A 24890-nucleotide genomic window follows, 5' to 3' on the forward strand; every position below is an offset into this window, starting at 1 on the left:
TAAAAGGTAACTTGACAGGACTGGAGATTCAAGGTATTTTGTTCCTGGTAGTAAAGCTTTTTGTTATCTCTTTGTTCTTTGTTTTTCAAATTCCAGCCTGAATAAAGTTGGGACTGTGAACATGACAGTAAAAATCCAATTTTGTATTGGAATCCCATAGCCTTTGTAAATTACTTTTGAGAACATGCTATGTATCCAGACAGTATATTCTAATATGATAAGCTACAATAAATTAGAAGAAAAAAAAATTCCAAACATAACCTTACCTATATTTTTTTGTAAGATTTGTCTGTGCCATGCGTCTGGTGAGTCAGAGCTGGCTTTAGATGGTGAGGCTATCCAAATCTTCTCTTGATAATCAACAGATTTCTCTACTATTATTTCTACTGGGCATGTTCACTGCCCTACCTACAAGAACAGCAGCATCAAAGAGGTTGTGGTTTTTTGCATTTTTCTAGCTTTACTTCTACTGAGTTTTCACATAGGTACGTTGGAGCAAACGCTAAGTGAAAACACGTCCTTTGGCAACAAACCTGTCAGCATGTAAGAGCTTAAAAGCCTTTATGTTCTTTTCTGTTCCAATCAATATCTTTTATATATATTATAAAAATAATTTTTGTAGTAGGAAATTTAGTGAAGTTGATAATTTAGTTGCATTGCATGTATTGTTACTATTGTTATATTTCTTGTAGTGTTCTATGGTAAAAATGAAAAATTGTCATGTGTAGGTTTTCAACATGGAAAATAACCTCTCAAGTGAAGTAATGTCCCAAAGATCAGTTATAAGCTTACATGAAACCTAATTTAAGAGAGGTAATTTGTAGCAGAATGTTATGGTGCTTTAATAATTTAAGGAAAAAGTTCAAGAACAATTAATTTAAATAGAGAAAATGAAACTTCAGACTCATTTCTAGTTCTTGCTCCATTAATCTATTATCAGGTGGCATAATCAGGCTACCATTTTGCTAATCAAACTGCATTGTTGGGTTTTTCAACAAGGTAGGAAATAATTGGGTAATTTTACAATTATGAAAACGTGATGTAGACTATTTTGTGAGTACAAGCATAGTTAAATTAATATTTTCATTGTAAAATGAAATAGCTTTCTCCCTTGGCATCTGACCTTCAAGAAAAAATGCCCAGGAGAGATTAGGTTGGGACTAACAGGAATTTTTCATGTGCGGAATAATTTAAGTAGTCTATTCATCAAAGAACATGAATATTGGTTTGTCTCCCTTGATCTCAGCAGAACTAGTACGTGTTTGAAGTGTTTTATGCCTCTGTACTTGCGCACACATACACTCACACATACAAACATGCATTTATGGGTGGTTGTATATTAAAATTGTCCCTAAAACTAAATAATTTTCTATGTAATAGATAAAATGCAGCTGCAGTAGGTTTCAGACACATAATCCTGCAAATTATGCAGTGTGTACATGTTTATGTTATAAAATACTAAAGGACAATAATGACAGTAGACTTTAATAAATAGTTCAATCAGCATATACTAATGCAATGCTTTCTTTTGCAGCTCCGTAAAGCCATTATAGATCACATCTCAGACTCCTTCTTAGATACCACCGTGCCACTTTTAGTTCTCATTGAAGCTGCTAAAAATGGAAGAGAGAAAGAAATAAAGGAATATGCTGCTATCTTTCGAGAACACACCAGCAGGCTGGTGGAGGTATGTTTGATGGAGTTGTACTGTTTTGAATATATGGTATAAGAGACTTGCCAGCGCACATTTCCTTTGCTGGCAGATTATCATAAAACAATTAAGCCTGGCATTTCAGGAAAGAGTATATAAATGGCCTAGGGTAATAGTAAACACACTACATATATGTAGTGATAATGATATGCAGAAGGATAGTTGGTTTTGTGGTATCAGCATTTATATAGTACTTCATGGCATAGAAATCAGGTGGTGGGGAATTCTAATTTGAGTAATTAGTATAAGCCTTTCCACAAAGAGATTTACTGGGAATGTGATCAGATGTGTGATTCTAAGGAATATTAGCTCAAAAGGTTCAGAATACTACTACTAAACTGTGTGAGACACCGTACCAGTGTTAGTTGTTTGTCAGCTTCCACACTTGGAAAGTGTCCAGCCCGTGTGATGATGTGCTGGAAATGGGGCTCTGACACACAGTTGAGAGGCGTGAGCCACCTAGAAGACTGAAACCCTGTTGGTGTATACGCTGAATAAGTTCTCACATATGTTGTATACTCAGTATTCATTTCTAAAGCATATACTTCTTTATTACTTATAAATAATACTACTTTGTCACTTAAAAATTTGCAAATAGAATTGTGGGGAGATTTTAATTTGTTGGACAATCAGTGCTGCAAATGTGACTAAATATTCTTTGACTTAAAGTCATTCAAACCGGAGCTTGAAACACTGCTGGAATACTGCAGTCATGGATTTGGCAGAAATATTATCTCAAGTGCCAGTAAGGAATGTTTTGCTAATTTTTGTGGGGTTTTTTAAGCCTTTAGTGCTTCTGTGTGTAGTAATGCAAAAATGGGAAAAATCAATGAAATCACTCTGTGGCTAAAAATTTACTTAGAAAAACCATTTGGCTCAGAATGAATTCATTAATCTTGGCTGATCTACAGATAATAAAAGGCAAATAGATAAACAGCAAAAGTAGGGTATTGCATTTATGTTTCTCTTGATGGCCATATAGTTACAGAATAAGAGTAGTTATTACTCTCCAGTTTACAAGTGTGTCTCATTTTGACCATGCTGCAAAATCCAATGAAATCTAAAACACAAACCCAAAGTTTTTCAGATTTTTAATACTGAAGCTAAACCAGCCTGAGGTGGTTTGATTTTTAGAAAGGACAAGTGATCTCCGAAGATCAGATAGCTTCACTGAATTTGAAACTGAGTCCAGGTCAGCTGGAATACCCAAATTATTATTCAGGTTAGAAGATATGAACCTAGAAATCCAGTATTCATTTTTTTTCATGGGTTTGAATTTGTTTCCCAAATGCAAGCAATAGCTGGCCATCAGGGTAGGCTGCTGATGAAAGGGGCTGATGACTGCACAGATGCACTGCCTAAAAAATCTACAGGGACATGCAGCAGCTGCCTGTGAACGTAAGACTGTCCAGAAGGCAGCTATCCTTAGTGATGTAGAAAAACTATAGCAAAGTTTTGCAATTCCAGCACAGTTACTACCTAGAAACGAGGGGGGAGGGGAAAAGTCAAATGTCCTTTTTCAGCACGGATGTTACTTTTTGTCTTTTTTCAAAGTTGAAAAAGCCAGGTAGGTATTCTGAGATTTGATTGTGTTGTTCTGTTTTCAACTTAAAAGATTATTTACTTCATTTACTCTTAACCCAAGATAAAGATTTCCCAAAGAAGATTTATCTTGCTTATGTGAAGTGCCAGTCCCTCCTCTGACTAAATTACTCGTTTAGTCTGGATGACTAATTTCTAGATGACTGAAGTGAGGTGAGATGAATTGTACCTTGAGAGATGGGTGTTGGTCTGTTTTGAAACATGTTATGTTGCCTTTTCTTACACTCTGTATAGCAGTTTTTAATCAGGTGTATCCTATTTTTCAGTGCATTTTTTCCACCTGTTTTTGAAAGATCAAGGATATTTGAACAGTAGGTTATGGTACTGTTTTGCATGTAAGTACACTAGACTGAGTTGGACATTATAAAAACAAAGGTTCAGGTTTTCACAAAGGTTTCTCCAGCAATGAATTTTATATGGAAATTAGAAGTACTACTTGAAATATCAAGAGAGGTTTTCCGTGGTTTTGATTTTAATCTGAAAATGAAAACTTCTCAAATAGAAACAATAGGTCTCGAGAAAGAACATACTTTTTTTTCCCTCTTTGAATATGAAATGCTAATAGAGCTAAGGTAAATTGCCTACTACACTGACTCACTGCACATATTGTAATTTAAGGAACAAACTGTATCCTCATAGGTCAGTGACCTTTGTAAATCAGCTTGAGGTTTAATATCTTTTACAAATATCTTTCTTCTGAATTAGCATTTGGAAGTTACAGTCATTCCTTTAAAAAATGATTTAAAACATAACAATATAATACTGTTCAGAAGTACGTATATAAATTCAGTGAAGTACAAAATATCGGTGAAATGGAAAGACTGCACACCACACCAGATCTGGGGTGATGATGCTTCCAAAGGCAGTGGTAGTGACTACAGGTAATATCTTCTTCCTTGTTTTAATGTTTTCTCTCTCCTGAGTTTATTACCTACTCTGTGCCCTTACCCTAGAGGTTCTGGCTTCTGTTCAAAATGCATAGACATGGGATGTTAGCCACACGTACCAGGAATATTAGCTGGTGCTTTGTGGGCGGTGCTAGTATTCCAAAAGCTTGAACGATGACAAAGTATTAGAGATACCTCGGTTAACATCTTTGCACTGTTATACCTGCACAATAATTGCACAAACCAGAATCTCTTAGTTGGAAGTGTGAATAGTATCTTCAAATATATGGAGGAAGTGAGATAGTCCTACTTACCTGGAAAAAAAAAAAAAAAAAGAACACATTAAAATGCCTGCTTTGGCTATTATATTTAACCCTTCCCATATGTGAAAAGGACACTCAGCAGCTGAAGTATTTTCATGGGTACCAAAGGTCACATTAAACGTTCTTCATATGGAGGTTATTCTAGGCGACAGTGCCTTATGTTGCTCATATACTGCATCAAATATTTGGAAGTCTGAATATTGATTTTGTGACATTGAAAAACCAGGATATATTGTAGAATGAAAAGAAGCAACTGGAGTTGAGTTAAGATTCTGCCTGTATGTCTGTGAGCCTTGGCTAAAATAAATTCCCCAAAGATATGTTTCTGTTAAAAAATGCTTGTTAATTGGAATTCCTTATTAAAATGGAGCAGTTGTGGTAAAAATATTTTTAAAAAATGAAGATTAACCACTTTGAGATTTCTCACATATACGTTTTGCTTTGAAATGCCTTTAATTTAAAATATTACAATTAAATCGCAAATCCAATTGAAATATTTGATTATATGGAAACTTTCTTGAACAGTCTTGTCTTCTAGGAAATTTCAACATCTACTCTGATCTGAATATAAACACTATTTAAAATTATGAAAATTACGACAATATAATAATGAAAATACTTGGGGGATTTGGCTGTACTTTATAGTCCCTTGTAAGACATGCCTGATTTTAGTAAATATAGTGTTCTGGCCCGTGGTTCATTTCTACCAAAGACCAAAACAAATTCTAATATTGAGAAAACAAGTGCATAAAAGTGAACAAAAGATGGTAAAAAGGAAGACTGAAATGTCACATCAACAGAAGGGAAAGCTAGCAGGTTGTTCTCCTGAGCTGATCTATCACAGAGATGTAATGTGTTCCGAGAAGAGGAGTGATAGGCTGGGTGAACTTGAGATTAAAAAAGGAATTTGATGGGAGCAGGAAGAATCCTCTGATTATCTTTTCTTTTGGCACAGATGCAAATCTCCCACTGCAGTGTTTAAAGGTCAGCTGTACCAAGCAGAGGCTGAGAGATTTAATAGGGGTAGATGTGATGATGAAGTGAACTTTGTCGTCTTCATCTCTTCTCTCAGTACATGAATATATCATACTCTCTGCAGTTTGACCTAATAACACTGACTTCAGATCTACCACTCTGATACATAAACTTGAGGGTTTAGCTTATTGCCGAATTCTTGCCCTTGTTGTTTTCAGTTTTGACTGTGTTCCGATATGACAATGCTGGCTTCTAGGAATGAGGATTTCTGAGGTCGAATCTGTTGCGAACAATGGACATTAACAGACAGGACACATTTAAATGCATCAGTGTTGTAATGTGTTGATATAGAACAGCAAAGGCATGCAGGACACACAGTGTTGTTAAAAAACAAGTCTGCCACTTAATATAAAGATTTCCCATGCAGCAAATCCAGCACATCTGCTGAAAGTGTATTCTCCTTAAGAAATCATTCTTTTATAATAAAACGAAGTTAGAAGATGTAAAGGAGAAAAAATCTTGAGTTATAAAAATAAATAGAGAGAAATAAATTGTTACTTTCTACTTGAAAAAGAGACAAGATGCATAGGAACAAAATACAAATACTGTCAGAATCTTAAATTTAATTTACTTCATGAAAAAAATTATTAAGATCCTGAATAAAGTAACTTGCTGGCTCTTGTTACTGCAGCTGCTTCTAAAACTAGCTTTTAAAAAGATGAGACTGATGTCCTGAATGTGTTGGGAGAAGTTGGCTTCACAGCTTATAATGTGGGTCCAGGCCCTCCTTGGGATATAGGGGTCCAGGCCCCTTACCTGGGGAGGTTGTCTGTGTCTCTGGATGGCAGAGCACAACAATAAGGATACAGGAATTCCTTTAAAACACCTTCACTGGAGAGTTCATAGCTTTTTGCCACTCTAACCTGATCAAACTGTTGTGTGGGAATGACGGCAGTCTGGGATTGGCAGCTTTATTATTTTAAATTTAAGTATAAATAATATTTTTAGTTTGTTGGTTTACAGCCTTTCCTATTTACATAAGAGCTGGACCCAGGAAATGTGTTTAACTAATGTGAACCCAACTCATGGAATTGCTCATCCTTTACAGAAATTAAGTTCTTCAAGGGTAGCATTTATGTCATTTGTGTTTCAATAGCACTCTGGAGACTTGAAGAAATATCTGTGACCCTAGATTTGGGAAAACAGATGAGACAGATAAACTGTAGGAGACAGAAAAAGAGAATGAATCTGTCATCTGGATAAATGGTGGAGCCTGGAATAAAACAGATAAGTGAATTTAGCTAACTCAAAATCGGTCACCATTAAACTCAGTGAAGAACGTCCACATAACAGTTTATCTGAATTAACTCCTATTTAGAACGCCATCAATCAGTGCATTTTCTGTAAAGAAATTGAGGTTTGAGATACATATATATATACATAGTTACAAAAATTATTCTTCATTCAATGCTATTAGAATTACAATGCCATTTCAGCAAATAATGTGGAAGAACCTGCATAAGGTACAAATGAAATATGTTCAGGGTTAAACATATTAATCAAAATGTTTGCAAAACCCAGAACCGTGGAAATAATAATAACTATTTGGTCATCAAAATGAATCTATATTGACAGTAACTTAATAAGCATGCTACAAGAAAACTCTTCCTTTCTCTCAAGCAAAACAGAGGACCGCTTTCTACAGCTGTCTCCTGTGGAAAACAGCTCTGCCAAAAGTCAGTTTCCACACAGAATCTGCAACTTAATAGTGATAAGTTGCTTTCTGTTTTCTGTACAAACAGTAAATATTTCTCTTCAAATACAGTGGGAAAATTCTCACTACTTTGATCTGTTTTATTGACATACATATAAAAGATGATAGCTCTTATTTGACACTTTGTCTGATTTTGTATGTAATTTGCTACATCTTTCTATGTCAAATTGTAAATACACTGACCCAGAAAATTGGATTCTGAGAGCAACTCACCATCATTCTGAAAACCAACACAAATCCCCATATTTGCCATCCAAAGTAACACTTAAATAGTTTCCTGGCAGATAGCAAATTAGTTTAAAATGGAATTTAGCAATTCATTAATGAATTTTGCTTTACATATTAAAGTACAGCATATACAAAGTACTGTCAGCTGAAAGATTTTAATTTCTTTCTACCGGCTTCAAAGACAATAGGGAATGGAGTATTCTGAGCACTGCACCCGTTTCTGTGGGTTTTTATCCCAGACTGATAAACGGTAAAAAAAAATAACATTTTAATGCTTCATTACTAGTTCTTTAGTATTGATTTTATTGATCTATTGAAAAACAAAACTGCTCCTGTCAGTGGTAAAACTCCACAACAGCTGCATGTGTAGAGGTCGAACTGACAGATTAGTGGAGAATCTTTGTTAACTTTCAGGGTATCAGAAGAGAGCAGAATCTTTTATGATCCTTTTAGGAGCATAATCAGAAGATAAGAAACATGAATCCTGTTACATAGTAGTTTTTAGTTTTAGACAGTGCAGTGCTAAGGGATTTCATCCCCAGATGTAAGATACAAGTCTAGGGCTTGTCGTTGTCTTCTCTGGCACTTCTGTTACTATTCTTCTTCAACCTATTATACTTTCAGTGGTATCATCACATAATCACATCTATGACAAAACAGCAATTAAAGAGCTGAAGTTGAAGAGTATATCATCATCCCTATTTTTGCATTGCAGTTTGACTTCTGTTAGTGCAAGTTCCGCATTCATAATGTGGGAATTTTTGCACACCAAGCAGCTGTCCCTGGGCTGCAGGACCCCATTGCACAATGCCATCTGTGGACACAGAACTTAACTGTGCTTTTCAGCTTGAAAGAGCAGATATCTAAGGATGAAACTTGAAGCAGTTGGCAATAGAGATATGCATGCAGAATATTGGTCAGCATTTTGGGAATAAAATGTACCTGTCAGCAGACTGGGGGGACATTTTTTTGGTAAATAAGAGGAGCACTTTTAAGCACATTCAATATTTATGAATGGAAAGTGGATTTAATTACATTACAATACTAATTTATAGAATCAGTCTATCCTTGACAAATTAACTCTCCTCTCTCATCACACACTTTTTTTTTTTTTAACTCTTATTTAACTAGTTAACACAATGCACTTTTTTGAGAGGAAAGCCACCTTCAGTTTACTAATTTCTATGTATCCCTAGTTTGTGGGATTCGGAATTCCCATTCAGTGCTCTCCTGTTTTTACCTGATTTTTGAGTTTCAAGAGAGACCAGTGTGCAGCCAGCCTGTCCAGGCAGGGTTTAGTTAATGGCACATCCATGAGATGTGGGCAGTGGAGGTTCATTTCTTGTAGGTTCTTCAATGCTGCAGTTCAGTTAAATCCAGAGATCTGAGTGGATCCATTTTAGCAATCCAACTGCTAACTTTGCTAATTTTAGCAAATCTGTGATTAGATAGAAGCAATACCAATCTAACTACAAAGTCAAAAAATACCCTTCCTGATTTTACCTTCAGATAATTTTTTTCTGCAACTTTTTAAAACATGGAACTTTTAATGTCTGAAATACAAATTTAATGCCAGTAAGCCCAAGAATTAGGTCTGAATCCCTGCTTTCCCATTTCAGCTAGAATTCATTTCTATGCTGAAGGCTCTGAGATTCCTTCAGCAAACTGACCTGCTTGTCAAGATGATGGGACAGGTGCCAATCAACAGTATAGGCAGCCTTACTGGTTACAGACTACAAACCCTCTGTTGTCAAGTGTTGCTCTGGTTGTTGGTTGTTTGCAGATCGCATGCTAAAGGGAGGCCTAAAGATGGCAGTAGCAATTGTGGGGATGTGTGGAGTTATTTCTAAAATGAAAGGCAGCACAGGAAAAATGCACAAATGCTTTAAATTCTAATAGAAGAAGCCTGGCAACAGGAATTGAGAAGTGCCAGGCAGATGGAAGGAGGCCTTTAAAGACAGGTAACCTGTTCTTGATGTATTGCAGCTGGTAAATGGATGCTTAATAGAGATCTAATGTGGTCAAAATAGTGAATTAAGAAAATTAATTCAATAAAATTAGCTTATATTCAAGCATGTACTTATAAGCGTGCATAAACTTTAATACTTTGAACCTTGCTATTTTGGGCCTCAGAGAGTTCCAGCCCTCACTGCAAGTTCTGAATTCATAATATGAGAATTTTTGCACCTTTATATAATTAATCAAATAAGGCCCAACTTTCCTATTGCTGATTGAGCTTCAGGTGATAAATGGTGACATTTTCATTAATCCTCTTAATCACAGCCTTTATTGCATAAGTGTGAAGCAAGGGAACAAAAGATAAACAACCCAAAGATTTATCAGACTATGTCTGAGGGGCATATTTCACCAGCTAGAAATGTCAGCCACCAGTACGGTGAGGCAGGGTGTACTGTAAGGTATGTGAGCTCCAAAAAGGAAATTGTCTTGGTTCAGCATGGACTTCTCATCATCATAATAATGCGCTTGATTAACATTTTTGCTAATAGTGTAAAGAGCTGGCACAAGTACAGTGGCAGTGACTTTTTTCTTGTATTACTGCAGAAACCAGATTTAGAGAAGTCCCTCAGAATATTAGAAATTGTGATAATTGTGATTCCATCTCCCATCCCCAAAAGTCTCATAGTTTTGATCGTACTGATCTGTAATGAGCCAGTCACCTATAACAGAGTAATTCTGAAAGTGCTAAAAAAGGCACAGGTCATCATAATGTTAACATCAATTTACTGAAGCTTGTGCTTCTTAAGTACCAAACATCTCTGTGAGTGTGTGTACTTGTTAGGGTTTGTTGTGTGTTTTTGTTTGCTTTTTTTTTTTTCCTTGGAACAAGGATGCTGTGATATCTGGTAAAGGAGAAGGTTTGTTCCTGGCAGTGGAGATGGTTGAAATCCTTTGTTCTATGTGACCATCTATGCAAATTTTCGGAAGTGCATCTATTCGAGGCTGCTATCTTCCTGTCAAACAGTCTGGCCCCTGTTGGCTCAAAATTGGATAATGGGATCTCAGGTTCTTGAGGACAGAGAAACATATCTTTAAGTCTAATATACATGTGTGTGTGCATAAATATATATATATATTTGTATATATGTATGCATGCATGAATACAAACAGGTTTGCGTTAATTTCACCTCTTTTGGAAAACGTATTTGTAGCCTAAAACATGAGGTTTTGCTGTACATTGTTATTCCACAGGCTAAGAGAATTCAAGAGACATATGGATGACAGGGAGGTGATTAGGGACAGCCAGCATGGCTTCCCAAAGGGCAAATCGTGCCTGACTAATCTGATGGCCTTCTACAATGGAGTGACTGTGTTGGGGAATACGGGAACAGCACCTGATATTGTCTATGTTGACATGGTCCCATACAACATCCTTGTTGCTAAAGTGGGGAGATAAGAGTTTGATGGATGGACTGTTTGGTGGATAAGGAATTGGCTGCATGGCTGCATCCAGATGGGCTGGGTGACTGCAGTCAAAGACTTATTGTCCAAATGGAGATCAGTAACAAGTGGTGTACTTCAGGGGCCCAAACTGGGATCTGTACTGGTCAATATCTTCATTAATGATGTTGACAGTGGGACTGAGGGCATACTCAGCAAGTCTGTGGATTACACAAAGCTGGTGCAGTTGATAAGCTTGAGGGAGGAGATGCCATCCAGAGAGGCCTTGATAGGGTCAAGAAGTGGGCCCATGTGAACCTCATGAAGTGCATCAAGCCAAGGGCAAGGTCCTGCACCTGGGTTGGGACAATCACCAGTACAGACTGGCAGATGAATTAATTGAAAGCAGCCATGTGGAAAAGGACTTGAGGGTACTGGTAGATGAAAAATCAGCTACAAGCCTGCAGTGTGCGATTGCAGCTGAGAAAGCCAGTTGTGTCCCCGGCTGCATCTAAAGGAGCATGGTCATTAGGTTGAGAGAGGTGATTCTGTCCCTCTGCTCTGGTGAGACCCCACCTGGAGCACTGTGTCCAGCTCTGGGGCCTCCAGAACAAGACAGGTGTGCACCTGCTGGAGTGGGTCTAGGGGAGGTCACAAAAATGATCTGAGGCTGGAACAGCTCTGCTGGGAGGACAGGCTGAGAGAGCTGGGGTGTTCAGCCTGGAGAAGAGAAGCTCCGGAGGGAATTTATTGTGGCCTTTCAGTACTTCAAGGGGGCTTATAAAAAAGATGGAGATAAATTGTTTTTTAACAGGGCCTGTAGTGGTAGGACAAGGGGTAATGGCTGTAAATGGAAAGAGGGTAGATGTAGATTAAATGTAAGGAAGATTTTTTTTTTTAAACGATGAGCATGGAGAGGCACTGGAACAGGCTGCCCAGGGCAGCTGTGGGTGCCCCGTCCCTGGAAATATTCAAGGCCAGGCTGGACGGGGCTTTGAGCAACCTGATCTAATTGAAAGGTCTCCTGCGTATTGCAGGGGGATTGGACTAGATGATCCCTTCCAAAACAAAGCATTCTGTGATTTTTAAGATTATTTTCTAGAGGATCAGGTAGCATGTTTGCTTGTTTGATTTACTCACTTCTCTAGGAATCTAGTTATTTTACCACTATCAAATGACTTTTGAATGAGTATTTCCCCCCCACTGCCAGGGTGATGCTTTTTGCTGTATTTGGTAATGAGAATTCTTTTAATATATTAAAATAGCTGAGAAAAGTTTTATTTGGAAATGCAGTTTGTGCACCATACCTAGGCTATCTAATATCCTATATTTGAGGCAAGAAAACAAGAAGTAGAACAAATCCTTGCATAATGTAGACTTAACAGCATAAATAATAGTTGCTGAACTCGCCTCCAAAAAATAACAACAACAAAAAAAAGGCAAGGAAATGATCCAGAAAACCTACTGTGGGAAGTCATGGACTAGAATTTCTGATCACGAGGAAAGCAAGTGATCTTTGTTTAAGGAGGAAGTTGGGTAGGGGGTTTTTTTGAGAGCTTGGCTGAGACAAAAGGCACATACTGCTAGGTATTTCCCTTTGGTGTAATTCATCCTCTGCTGAAACTCTTTAAAAGAAACTGAACAACAAACTCAAGCAATGTGCCATAATGTAACATAGTTACTTCCAAGGAGATGGCATTGCTCACATTTTAACATCATTATATTAAATTGCTTTTTAGTAACTGTTAGCTTAGAATTCAAAATACTGAGTTCGTGACGAATTTCTAAATCTTTCTTTTCTTTCTTTTTCTGAAATATACAGGCTGGTCTTGCTAGACGGCAGGAGCCTCCTCGGTAGACTCAGTAGGACAGAGTTAAAGTTTTTACCCAGCCGGTCCAGTGAAGGGACAGAGGGACAGTAGTAGCCATATCCCATGTACTTTTGCGATGGGAAGTTCAGATCACCATTTGCAGTTTCAGCTTAATTAACATGTACCCTGTTAGCCCTTGATTAGGAATCATTTATAAGTTATTCTAAACTTCCTTGCACAGAGATTTGTTTCCTTTGAAACATGTTAGTAAGCCCCACATCTCTTACTCTGTTGTTGTTGGACGGATGTTCACTGCGTTAGGATTGCTTCATCTGTGCGTTGCTTTATGGTGCTGAACAGTGAATTCGGTTGCCTTATTTCGAGGCCAGCATACTGTAAACAAGATACAGTCTCTACAGGTGTTTTGTCGGTGAATTTAGCAGGATCACAATCCAACGCTTTGAATTCTATGCACACACTTAAGGGTGAGCCCACACAATGCCTCAGACTGCATTGCAATCTGCAGTTTGGAAATCTGGATGATTTTATATGTACATTTTGGTCGCAAGGCTTATAAACGGTTTTAGTGTTTTCCTTTGTGACCAATTTTACCTTTCCTAGACCAGAGATCACATTGCAAAAATGAGTCAAGTATTACTTATAAAATGCTTTATGGACCTTTAAACTCAATTAACATGAAATAGAGACTTCCACTGGCACAGGAACATTTTATGTTAGTACAGCATTTATTCCCATATAAACTGCAGTAGCTAGGAGACTACCTCCAGCTCCAGTGTGATTGGAATCGCTGTCTGTAGATGGCTTGCACAGCAGCTGCGGGAACACAGCTCATGACACCATTCACAAAGAGGAGAGGGAAAACTAATAAACCTGGGGAAAATTACTTAGATATTCATTTAGGGGATAAAGAAAGGGTAAAAATGAATGAGATAATTTCAGTATATTTTTGTAAGATATTTGCAATGTGGGCTATAGTAAATGCCTAAGAATATACTGTAATGCAGTAATGACATAATGTAATCCATAAGAATATACTGCATGCCTGTGGCACTGATTAGATTTTTACCACTGGAGCAGTAAAACATTTATTTTGGTTTACAGACAACTTAGTTATTTAGTATACATAGGTGTGTACTTCACTGAGTGAAATACAGCTTGTTTTATAGCTACTGTAAACACAATTGGCTTGAGTATTTAATAAAAAGCTTCCTAAGCACGTTCACAGCTTTAAATTTTAATTTAAAATTTCAATTTGCTTCAGTATTGGAAGTTAGGACACACCCAGACCTCCTGCCTGTTCCGTATGGTTAATATTCAGCGGGAAGAAAACAAAACCATCGACAGCAGGAAATCAGGGTGTTTAACAGCTACTTTCGCAATGTAAAGGCTCTTTTAAGCTTTCCGGCCACGGGAACGAGGACTCACGTGGACCCCCCCGGCAACGCCCCGCCCCTAGCAACGCCCCGCCCTTTCTGGAAGGTTCGGTAGCCGCCTTGTCTTTGTGGCGTGGTGGGGCCCATGCTGGTGGGTCTGCCTGCCTGGAGCGGGTGAGTTGGGTTGCAGCATTTCTTTATCGAGCTTTTAACGTTGATTGCCAAGCATATAATTTCGTCTTCGGTAAGGAGGGTTCTCCCGTTCCCAGCCGGGGCTCCTGTGAGGGCCGAGCTGCTGGGGGCTGAGGGGAAAACCGGGCGGGCAGCGCGAGGCCCAGGGCAGGTCAGGCCGCTAAAATCTGGTAATATCTGTGGTTTTCTTCCTCATCAAGTCGTTGATGTTGAAAGGTGGTGTTTACCTTTTGCAAGCAGCAAGCTCAATGGTTGTTGTTTCAAGACCTGTATTTCTGCAGCCTAAAATCTAAAATACCAGTCTTTGAGGCAACAATAGAAAACAATATGTTAAGTACGTTTTTTCCAGGATTGCTAAATTTTCAGTTTTTTCAGTCAGAATGTTTGACTTTTTTTGCGTGAAGACTGCATTTAAGCAACATCAAGCTTTCAGTTTAGTGTTTTGGTCAGTATTTTTACTTAATTGTTATGCATTATACTTACCTTTAAGGCTTTTTGGCGATTGCCTGGTGAAGGTGTCCTTCTCTGGGTGTTATGTTTTCAAATCCTGTTGAGTGGAAGCAGGATGAAAATAGACTGAAGATCTTTGTAGCAATACTGGAAACATGAAGGTAGATTGTATCCTGTGTAACTGTGAAATGAAGGCATTTTTTCTTTATGGCAGATAATTTATGCATATGTTCTGTGATTGTTTCCTGTCTTGAATGAGGCCGTATGAAAGGCTGTACCTTGCTTTCTGGTAATCATTAAAGTTGTCTTCTCTATGAGGGTTTCTTTGAGTTACTTTCAGGAAAAAGCCGTTGTCAACATTTCAACTGTTGGAGAGCCTGGAGGAAAAAATGAGTCATCCAGTTAATTGTAAAGTGTAAAGCCAAAAGTTTTTCTGAAAATATTTATTTATCTTTTTTTTCTATGTGCAAATGTGCTGTGAGGACTGCATGCCATTTAGCACTCAGGTGGTGCTCTCCTGTCCCAAAGGTTGGAGAGAGGAAAAGTCAGACTGGAGAGAGATTCCAATAGTACTGAGAGACTTAAGGCAAGTTCTGAAATGAGATGCTTTTTCTTGCTGAAAAAAGCAATATTTGAAAAGAATTCTTCAAAGTCATTTGATGTGTTTATTTGTGTGAGGTAGGAGGAGCTCATGGTTGTGTATAACGTAAGGTGCCTTAGGCTCTGGTCTGTTTTCTTCAATAAATCTCATATTTTAAACTGGGAGATGGACCTTGTACTTGGTCTGGGGAGCCTTTCAGAGTGTTAGGATTCAGATATTGCCACAAGCTGAATCTTGAAAAAGTTTGGATGACACTTTTTCTTCCCCCTACCCCCCGGTTTCTGGAGGGCTGTAGCACCTTCCGCTGCACTTTTACATGGATATCAGGAAGTTTACTTCTATGATATAACTTTTTTTTCCCTTTTGAGGTGAAGTCTTGTCAGGGTTGGCAGTAAGAAAGTCTGAAGTTTCAGGTGTAATCCTTGTTATGCATTATGAAAAGATAAGCAGCTTTATACTATTTTCCATTTTTGTTACTTATTTATTCCATCAATAATTTAATTTGGATTTTCATTATACTACTAATCAATTTGTACCGTTAATAATTAAAAATACTGCCTTAATACTGTGATGTCCCAGTTTACTAAGTGTATGCTGGTATCCATGGTTGAATGGTTTTGTGTGTTTATTTTGTGGTACTGATTTGGTGAAATTAAATAACTAGAGCATAAAGCAGTGTGTTTCTGGAAAGTCAGTGACACCTTTTTGTGCAAACCTTAACCAATTTCAGTGACAGTATTTAGGATTTTCACATGTCAGTGAAAGTAGAATCTGGTCTTATACATTGGTATGTTTTAGTAGTCCTTTGGTTGTTGCTACTATCATTGAACTTGAGTAGTTTGCAAGGAAATACAAAGTAATACAAAGTTGCTGTACTGATTTCAGGCATAAGGGTCTAAGGAAGTCCTTTTGCTCTTAGCCTTGTGAACAAAGGGACAACCCATCATCATGAAATTTTGTTTGGTCTCAAGACATTTTTTTAAGGGAAATGGGACATGCTGAATTCTGTAGTAAGTTTTAGAGCATAAACAGTTTCACTTTTTTTTTTTTTTTAATTTTTAAATTTGTCATGGACAATTTGCAAGACAGTACTGTGTCCTGCAGAGAATAAAGTAGGTACTGTTAATGGTGGATGTATGGTAATTAATATAAAAGTTTGTATGGCCATGTGAGCTACTTTACTTCTGGTAATACAGTGAATTGAATTTGTGTTACAGAGTAAGTGTATGTTTGTATCTCCTTGTCTTGTTTCTTTTTTGCTACGGAGAAGAAAGTGTTTCTTTTGTTGCTGGAGAGTTCATTTATGATCCTAGGTAATGTGCATTAACATTCTGCATGTCAAACTTAATTCAGCTGTAGTTAACCCTCAAGATGTTATTGTTGACTCCTCTATTATTCTCATCCTAGGTTTGCCTATAAGTTCACAACCACCGTGTATATCTACAATTCTATTCCAGTAGTTAATGATAGTTGGAAATGAAGTAGAACATGGATGAACTGCTTCTTAATGCAAAAAATACCTATTCCAGAAATGTGTACTGCTGTATACTAAATAAATATCTGAAGGTGATTGGTATTAATGTTAGATGTAGAATGAATTGCTGTACTTTCAGTGAAGGTGAAAGTTCTGTGAAAGGCTTATCCCGAGATAGATTAAATTCTGAAGGTATGTTTTGGTGCACTGATCTTTCATTTCCTTTGATTATCTGTGGGTTTGTTGGTGGGTTGTCCTTCCCCCCTCATGTAAGTATTTGTGGTACAGTAATTATTATATTTCTGAGTGGTTGTTTCTGCAACTTCGCAGAGATGAATTCTGTTTTTCATGTATTTTCAATTAATTTCTGCTTAGTATGATGGACCTTTTATTTATAAAAATATAAGTCTGTAGCATGTTAAACTAACTCAGGTGTTGCATCATAACAGTGTGCTTAAGGCATAGCTGTTTTTGTAAAATGATAAGTATCCAATTTTGAACTCTTTTAAGAACTGGCACTTGAACTGTGGTTTTGTTTCTCATTAAAAAAAATTCATATAATGTTTTATTTGTCTAATGTCCTACTTCTTCAAGGTATTGAAAACAATTTATATTGAAATGAAAGATAGGAGAATTCTTTCTGGTATTGTAACTAAGTGAATACACTGCTGGAAAGAAGTCTGTTTCCTCTTCTGCTCCACTAATATTTATTAAGTGCTAAGTGAGAGGTGTGATCTTTCATTTGGTTAGCATACTGTGTCTTAACTCATGCTGATTTAAATAATAGAGGGTGTATGCATCTTGAAGGAAGTATGCTTTATCTTCTTGGATTGATTTCTATCTCAGTTAACCAGTCAGAGGCAAAGAGGAGAAGATTTTGATTATAACAACAGGAAGAGTCTAAGGTATTGTGGCGGGGGAAAACAAAGGTCGCCTGAGTACGCTTGGATATTTGTATGACAAAACCATTTGTTATTTAGTCTAACAGAATAATCTTAAAACAAGGATAATATTGTTTTGTGGAATATTTGAATAATGAGTAATAAGAAGAAAAATGAGAGTGTATTCTTGCATATGTTTGGATCTTACCTTTGTTTTACAGAGTAAAAGAGCCTGAAATCTTGAGTATTCTGACAACAGTTTATCTGTTGTTTATTGCCTCTTTATTATTTAGGTGCTGGAGATAAAAGGTTTCATGTAGGGAGGAAAGGAAAAAAATGTTCATTCAGAAGGAGATATTTAGAAATTTTACGCTGACACACTTAAGAAGATACAAAAAGATTAGTTGATGGGGGGGTTGAATAGGCAGAATATTGCTTCTCATAAAATGATATTTTGCTTAAAAACTGGAAAATACAGTTTGGAATTTGAGATGTTGTGTTTGTTTTGAGAACTGGTTGATCCACCTTGATCCTTACTGGCCCTCACTGGTGATAGATGTTTGTTGTGTCCTGCTGGTGCCAGACAGTGGACCCCAGCTGACTAAGCTGTTTAAAGCACATCTGTGTGTGTGGTGCCCAGTTCTGTCAAGGACTCCATATTCTGGCAGTGAGTTCTTAGGTACTGTAAGGCATTGACTAGTTCTTTGCACTATTGATGGCCTTTTTTCTTGCTTCATGGCTAACTGCTTTCTTATTTGCCATGTTTGTTGTCAAGCTGAGATAAGGAAAATCAAAATGTTGATTATTGGTTACATCATTATAAAATTGGATAGTCACTTTCTCCTTTGAAAACCATGCTTTCTCCTGGTTTAGTATAACATGCAGCATTTCTGTCTACTACAAAAATATTTTTTGTCATTTTTTTCTGTCTTCACGAAGAACAAGGTAGGGACAAGGCAATAAAATGAGTTTTATTCACTTGTTTCCATCTCCTTTTGAGGTAGTTTTCTTTGTATTTCCGTACTTGTGTGGTACTGCTGGAAAGCCCTCTGTTGCTGGCATTTCAGCAAATGGTGCTAAGGGAGAGGTTTCCTAAAGTAGTTTACATTTAGCTCTTTCACCTGCTGTTTCACCTGCCCACAGAAGGACCTTTCTTCAGGTCAATTTGTGGTTATTCCACCACATTAAAGTTTGGTGCTGATAGGGATGGTACATTTTTTAGGAAACTGTAATTGAGACACAGGTCATACGCGTAGACAGTTTCTGTTTAGTGATCTCTTCAGCTACCTTCGTTTGCCAGAGCACAGATGTAATCCAAATACAATATATTTTATTTGGTTGTAACCAGGGTTCTGCACACTGAGGTCTAGAGAGGGAATCTTTAACTTTGTTCTTCAGATGTGTTTACTGTGACCCAGAGCAGTGAGAGAAACCTTAATATGGCAGTGCATCAAGCCAAGGAAAGTATTTCTGAAATGTTACTGTGTGGAATTCTCCCTTACACAGATGTGATCTTTGCCTCGGAGTACTGCATTTGTTTCATTTATTTCCCATTTTTGTTTTGGTTGAGGTCCAGTTTAACGAAACAAGCTCTTGAATGAACATGTATGAGCGAGGACTTGTCTGGGCGTGTGGTACTTGAAATAAAGTGGTTGCAGTGGGTTAGTCTAGGCTTATGTTGGTTAAAGGACAGAGAACAATCTAGTCAGTTGGTATTCGAATACCGTTTCTTAATTAATTACGGAAATAGAATCTTGAGCATGCTTGACAAGTAACATTACAGAACACATTTGAAGTTACATTATACTCTGAAGGGTTTCTTACGTTAACAGGGCGGCTGGTTACAGTCGAACAGGAGCAGTGCTAAGCCTCCAGTGTACAAGGTAGACATAATTTTGTCGAATCAGTAGTGATTATGGCATTAATGGAGTACGATGTCATTCAGTTCTGCAGAAAGTGGGAGATGTGCAAAATGAAGTGCAAAAGAAACCGAAAGATGACTGAGAGATCTATAGTGCCCCACAGTACTTAAACACACAGATTCAAGCACCTTTTTGGAAAAGTGGAAGATGAAAACCGAAAAGGTGGGGGAAAGCAATATAATAAATGCATTGTTGAATATAGTTTCTAACTTTATTCCCACAAAAGTAAAAATACTAAAAATTAAAGTAACAGTGTAACTTTTGACCTGAAGTGTCCTAAAGTATTTCATAACAATGCAAAAAACCCCATATAATCTCTGGTAGCAGCTTATAAATAGCTCAGTATTACTATTTGACTTGATCTGGAAAGAAGTTAAGTTTTATGGTAGAAAATGGGTCAGCCAACAAGCAACATCGTGAAATTACATTATTGCCTTCTGGAGGTAAGTTTTCAGTCCACAGGAATACGTTTTTTCACTGTAAACAGATATTCTAGTCTATGTAAGTTTTATTCAGCTCATAAAAATGCACATAGTAATAATAAATGCATATAAAATTGCAGCAATGACTAGGAGACATACATACATCAGTGTAGTCTTTTCCTCAAAAAGCACTATTTTTTATTGTTGACCTTCCTAGTTTTTCCATGACATTTTTGTGTATGAATAGTAATTTTCCTGAAAACACTTCTCAAGACTTAATGGATAAAGCCTAGTGGTAGAAGCCAAGAACATGTAATAAACTTGTAGAAGATAGTTCAGTATACTGAAAAATTAGAACCCAAAATATATGAATACCTTTTTTCATTTATAGTTGGATGAGAGCAGACTAACAGTTAAAATAAATTCACATATAGTATCTAAGTTATATCAAAAGTGATGTTGACTGCTGTAATGCTGCAGTTAAAATGTTATTCCCCAGTTAAGTATCCAGTTACTCTCAACTCCTACAAATAAAGTATCTTCTGAACTGTGACTACTCAAAAGAAACTTCATGTTCTCATATATCCTGCCCTATACTTGGAAAAATCACATGCCTGCCCCTGCTTCCCTGCCCTTTGCCTCTTTCCATTTGATTTATTTGATTTGTGTTTGTGTTAAGGAGGTCTCTTCAGGAGACAGTTACCGATGCTTGAGACCATGCTAATGATGTATTGGAATCTGGATTGTCTTTTGGGTGGAACAGATGTTAGTGTAATCACCTACTGAGAGTCTGATCACCTACTGAGATTGATATGATAGAAAATCCTTTTCTAAACTACATGTAGAAAAGTGATGCCACCGAAATATGCCAGAAGAAGAAAATTCTAGCCGTTCTCTAATGGAAACAAAAGATTTGCTAGTATCAACCAAAATGTAAGGCAAAGGACTAAATACAGTGTTGGTATAGCACCGTAGTATGAATTCCAACTACTTAGCAGAAATCGAGATATACATATATATATGTGTGCGTGTGTCTGTGTGTATATATATATATATGGAGAGATACATATATTTACTCTAAAGTAGCCGAATACTACTTTCTTAATTGATTTTTAAAAGACATCTAATGTAAATAATAATGACGGTTATAATGATGGTTATGGTTGCAAAGGGGATTAACATAAATTCCTAATGCTTATATCCTTAGCTTACTGCTAGTCTTTTGAGAATACTGTAATGAATTGTGCCATCACCAAGGAATACTTAGAGCTGAAGAATCAGGAGAAGCGTAAGATCAGAAACAGTTTTTTTTTTTTTTTTCTATATATATTAAAAACCCTCATGTATGTTTACTTAAAATAAAATAGAATACTTGTGGATTAAGAGATTGTCCCCAACCTCAGCATGTTTTGTCGGAGAAGAGCCACACTTTTTTACCTTTCTAATCTTTGACATCATCTGGTAACATACATAATTTGTCCCTGGGTGCTGATGTGCTACACAGAGCCATTGACACAGATCGGTATAGAGTTCACTCTTATATTTTGAGCAGGGGTTTTGGACTGTGTGACCTCTGGAAACGTCTTCCAACCTAAATTATTATTCTGTGATTCTATGACACAATCTATGTCAAGGACTGGATTTGTACCAAGGCATTTCGGCCAGTGGGAAACAGGATAACAAATTGTCTTAAGCTGTTTCTGTATCTGCCTTGCCCATCAAGATGGGGACAAAACATATATTGCTTAAAGCAGAGAACTCAATCTTAAAACTGTTCTTAACAATAAACAGGAGTTAAGTATCGCACATTTGCAGGGCATCCCAAGAAATTAAAGTTTTTTCTGGGGACTGTGAAATGAAGTTGGAAAACATGAGGAACTGCATGGCAAAGAGAAAAAGCTGCTGACAAGAGTTTATTTTGTCCTGGTGGAATGGCTTGTTATTGTGGTTGTGTGTGTTTTTTATGTTTTGTTTTGGTTTTGTTTTTTGTTTAAATCTTTGAAATGTTACTGCTTTAGACATTGGGGAGCTCTTTAAAAATAGATCAATAATATTTGCACTGAGTCTTGTAGAATGCTTTTTGTATATGATGGTATATTAATGGAGTGTGAATGAAAGCAGTGTTACATTTGGGATACACAAGCAGCTCACTGACTGAGGCAAATAAATTAAAATAGTCATAACCAATGTGAATTTGTTGTTGTAACCAATATGGGAAAAAACCCGACCTTCAACACAAAGAAAAGGAACTAATTTTTTTTGGAAAGGAGATAATAGCGTCTTTTGGAGTTGTATTATGATGATACCAAAGCATCTGTAGGTAACTTAGAGCTGAAGAGTCAGGAGGGGAAGCGCAGGATCAAAAACTATTTTTCTCAAATATTAGGAAAAAAACGAAACGCATGGGAGTTGGCGTCAAATAAAAGAGAATACATCTATGAAAATTGGGTTTCTTTGGTCTTTACCCTTACTTTTTATGTGTTCAAGTTAACACATCACACTGGTGGAGAACCAGTAAGTTGTACTGGAGTACTCAGGCTAGACTGATTTGTGTGTAGGCACAGGTGTACACAGAAGGCCATGCATTCTAGCCCTCATCCTCTTCTGAAAGTGTCTTAGTCTCTTGTTAATTTTGGATAGGAAAAGGAAGTAATTTGGCTATGTGCTAACTCCTTGTTATTATTTTAGTCAATTAATAAGAACAATAAAAGCCTTTAGTAATAGATCATCATTGAACGATTATTCTTTGTTAGAAATAGTTTCCTAAAATGTTGATAAATTAAGATTTGCTTTTGTTTTGCAGCAGCTGGACTGTAGAACTCGTTGTATGAGTTTTGAATAATTGCAGATTAGCTGTGCCTATCTATGTTTGTATCTGTGTTGGTATTTGCAGTGATACTGAGGTCGGTTTCTCTGACAGTTGTTGATATACATTAACATTTGTCAAGGGTTTTGATTGCAGGGTGACAATAAAACCCTGGCAGATGTATTGTTAACCTCCTCTCCCCACCACTTCCTCCTTTTGCTGCGCGCCCCCCCCCCCCCCACTTCCCACTAAGGATGGGCGATCGGGAGGAAAAGAAGGACAGAGAGAAGAGAGATGGAAAAATTAAAAATGTTTTACTAATGCTACTGATAAGAATAGAGAAAATAATACAAAATATGCAAAACCAATCTTGGAAGTCTCAGCAACTGCAGAGCCGGCACCTTGAGTCCTGGATTGGACTCTGCAGCCAACCGGAGCTGGATTCAGTCTCTCACTAGGCTTCAGTTCGCAGGGACGACTCGCAAGGTCCTCTCCTAATGTCGGCCATAAGCAAAAGGGAAAAAGGAAGGGATGAGATCCTCGTGATCTCCCACTTTTATATGAAGTATTCATGTGAATAGAATGTTATACACAGTTGGTCAGTTTCTTGGTCACCTGTTTCTCATTGCCCCTCTCGCGAGATGTCCATCCATGCTTATCAATAACTTCACATTCCATTGCTGTGTTCACCAAAACATGTATCTGGTTCTCCAGGAAAATGCAGATAATATGAAGGTTTTATCTGACAGGCAAATTCACTAAAAGAGAAATTTGTTTTTTAACAAAACCAGGACACATTAGAGTGGTATATATGTAATACAGCTACTTCAGTGAAGGCAGTGAAGACTAACAAGTGTGTAGTAGTTTGCTTAAGGACCTCATATGACTTCAGTAAGATTAAAAGATGTACTGGATCCCAGTATCCCAACCCCTTTTGTGCCTTTGTCAAGCCTGTTACAGCCTGTTGACGTTGAGCTGCAGTGAGCTGAAGTGAGTGATCATCTTCCTTCCTCTCTTCAAACTTGTTGAACTGTGGAGCATCACAGAAGAGCTCTTTTCCTATAAAGGAAGCTGTATCTCCGTGGTGTATAGTAAAATAAAAATAGACAACAGACTCGTTCTTTCATAGATTTCAAGTTTCCTTATACATTTTCCATGTAAGTTGCACTGATAGAACTATTTCAGTAGCAAATAGTACCACTAATTAAAGTAATGATCTGTGGGTATCTCAGGGCATAAATCATTCTGTATTTCATTACCACAAATCATGACAAGTGCTATTTGATCTTGAAGGTCTTAAAAGTGAGTTTAAAAATAAAATTAAGAAACTGGACATGGTTTAAAGGGCTCTGAAACATTAACAGGCATGGCCACACGCAGTCAAGCTGCAGCCTTAGGATCTTACTTTGAAATGTCCTGCTGTTATCTAGACACCAGTCTGTGGCTATTATGTACTGAACCTAAAGTGGGGAGAGGTCATGAGATTTCTCAATACTGTCACCCTTTTCCCAATCTCCTTTTTTCTTTTTTCCTTGTTCACTGCTGTTCTTTGACAAATGGTTTTCCCGAAATAATGAAGGCTTTATAGCAGAGACGTTTTTGGCAAGTTTGAGAGTCTGTTGATGGATACTTGCTTACAAAACTGTTTGTTTGTTTTTTTATTTAAGGTTGCTAATCTTGCTTGTTCATTGTCAACAAATGAAGATGGAACGAAAATTGTCCAAATGGCTGCTAGTCATATACAGACTTTGTGTCCACAGGTATGACTTTTTCAATTAATTCGTATTACAGCACGCTGAGCATACACTATATGTTTGTCACACAACACAGATGTTCAGTCATGCTCCTTCAGTCTAAATTCACATTCCATTTGCATGGCTTAGTGTAGTAAATGGAGACCAAATGATAAATCTAGGGCAAATACTCTATTAATTTATTTTTTCTTAGTGGTTAACATAGTAATTGTTAATAATCTGTATTGATTGTGAATTTTAAAAAGCTGTAAAAATTGCAATTGAAGAAACATGCTGCTCTGAAA

At 37.2% G+C, this 24890-nt stretch overlaps 1 protein-coding gene across 1 annotated transcript in view; it reads left to right on the plus strand.

Annotated features, from left to right (window-relative positions):
• Positions 1-296: 296 nt before the first annotated feature.
• LOC309440492 (catenin alpha-3) overlaps positions 297-24890 on the plus strand; it is a gene marked incomplete at its 5' end in the record, with an annotated part of 175157 nt that continues 150563 nt past the window's right edge. The window contains 3 exons of the mRNA XM_082054180.1: positions 297-305; positions 1535-1687; positions 24520-24612. Of these exons, the coding sequence (XP_081910306.1) occupies positions 297-305; positions 1535-1687; positions 24520-24612 (255 nt within the window). The remainder of the gene's footprint in view (positions 306-1534; positions 1688-24519; positions 24613-24890) is intronic.

The sequence above is a fragment of the Streptopelia decaocto genome (assembly GCF_964273445.1).
Source record: "Streptopelia decaocto genome assembly, chromosome: 5".
NCBI classification, from domain to species: domain Eukaryota; kingdom Metazoa; phylum Chordata; class Aves; order Columbiformes; family Columbidae; genus Streptopelia; species Streptopelia decaocto.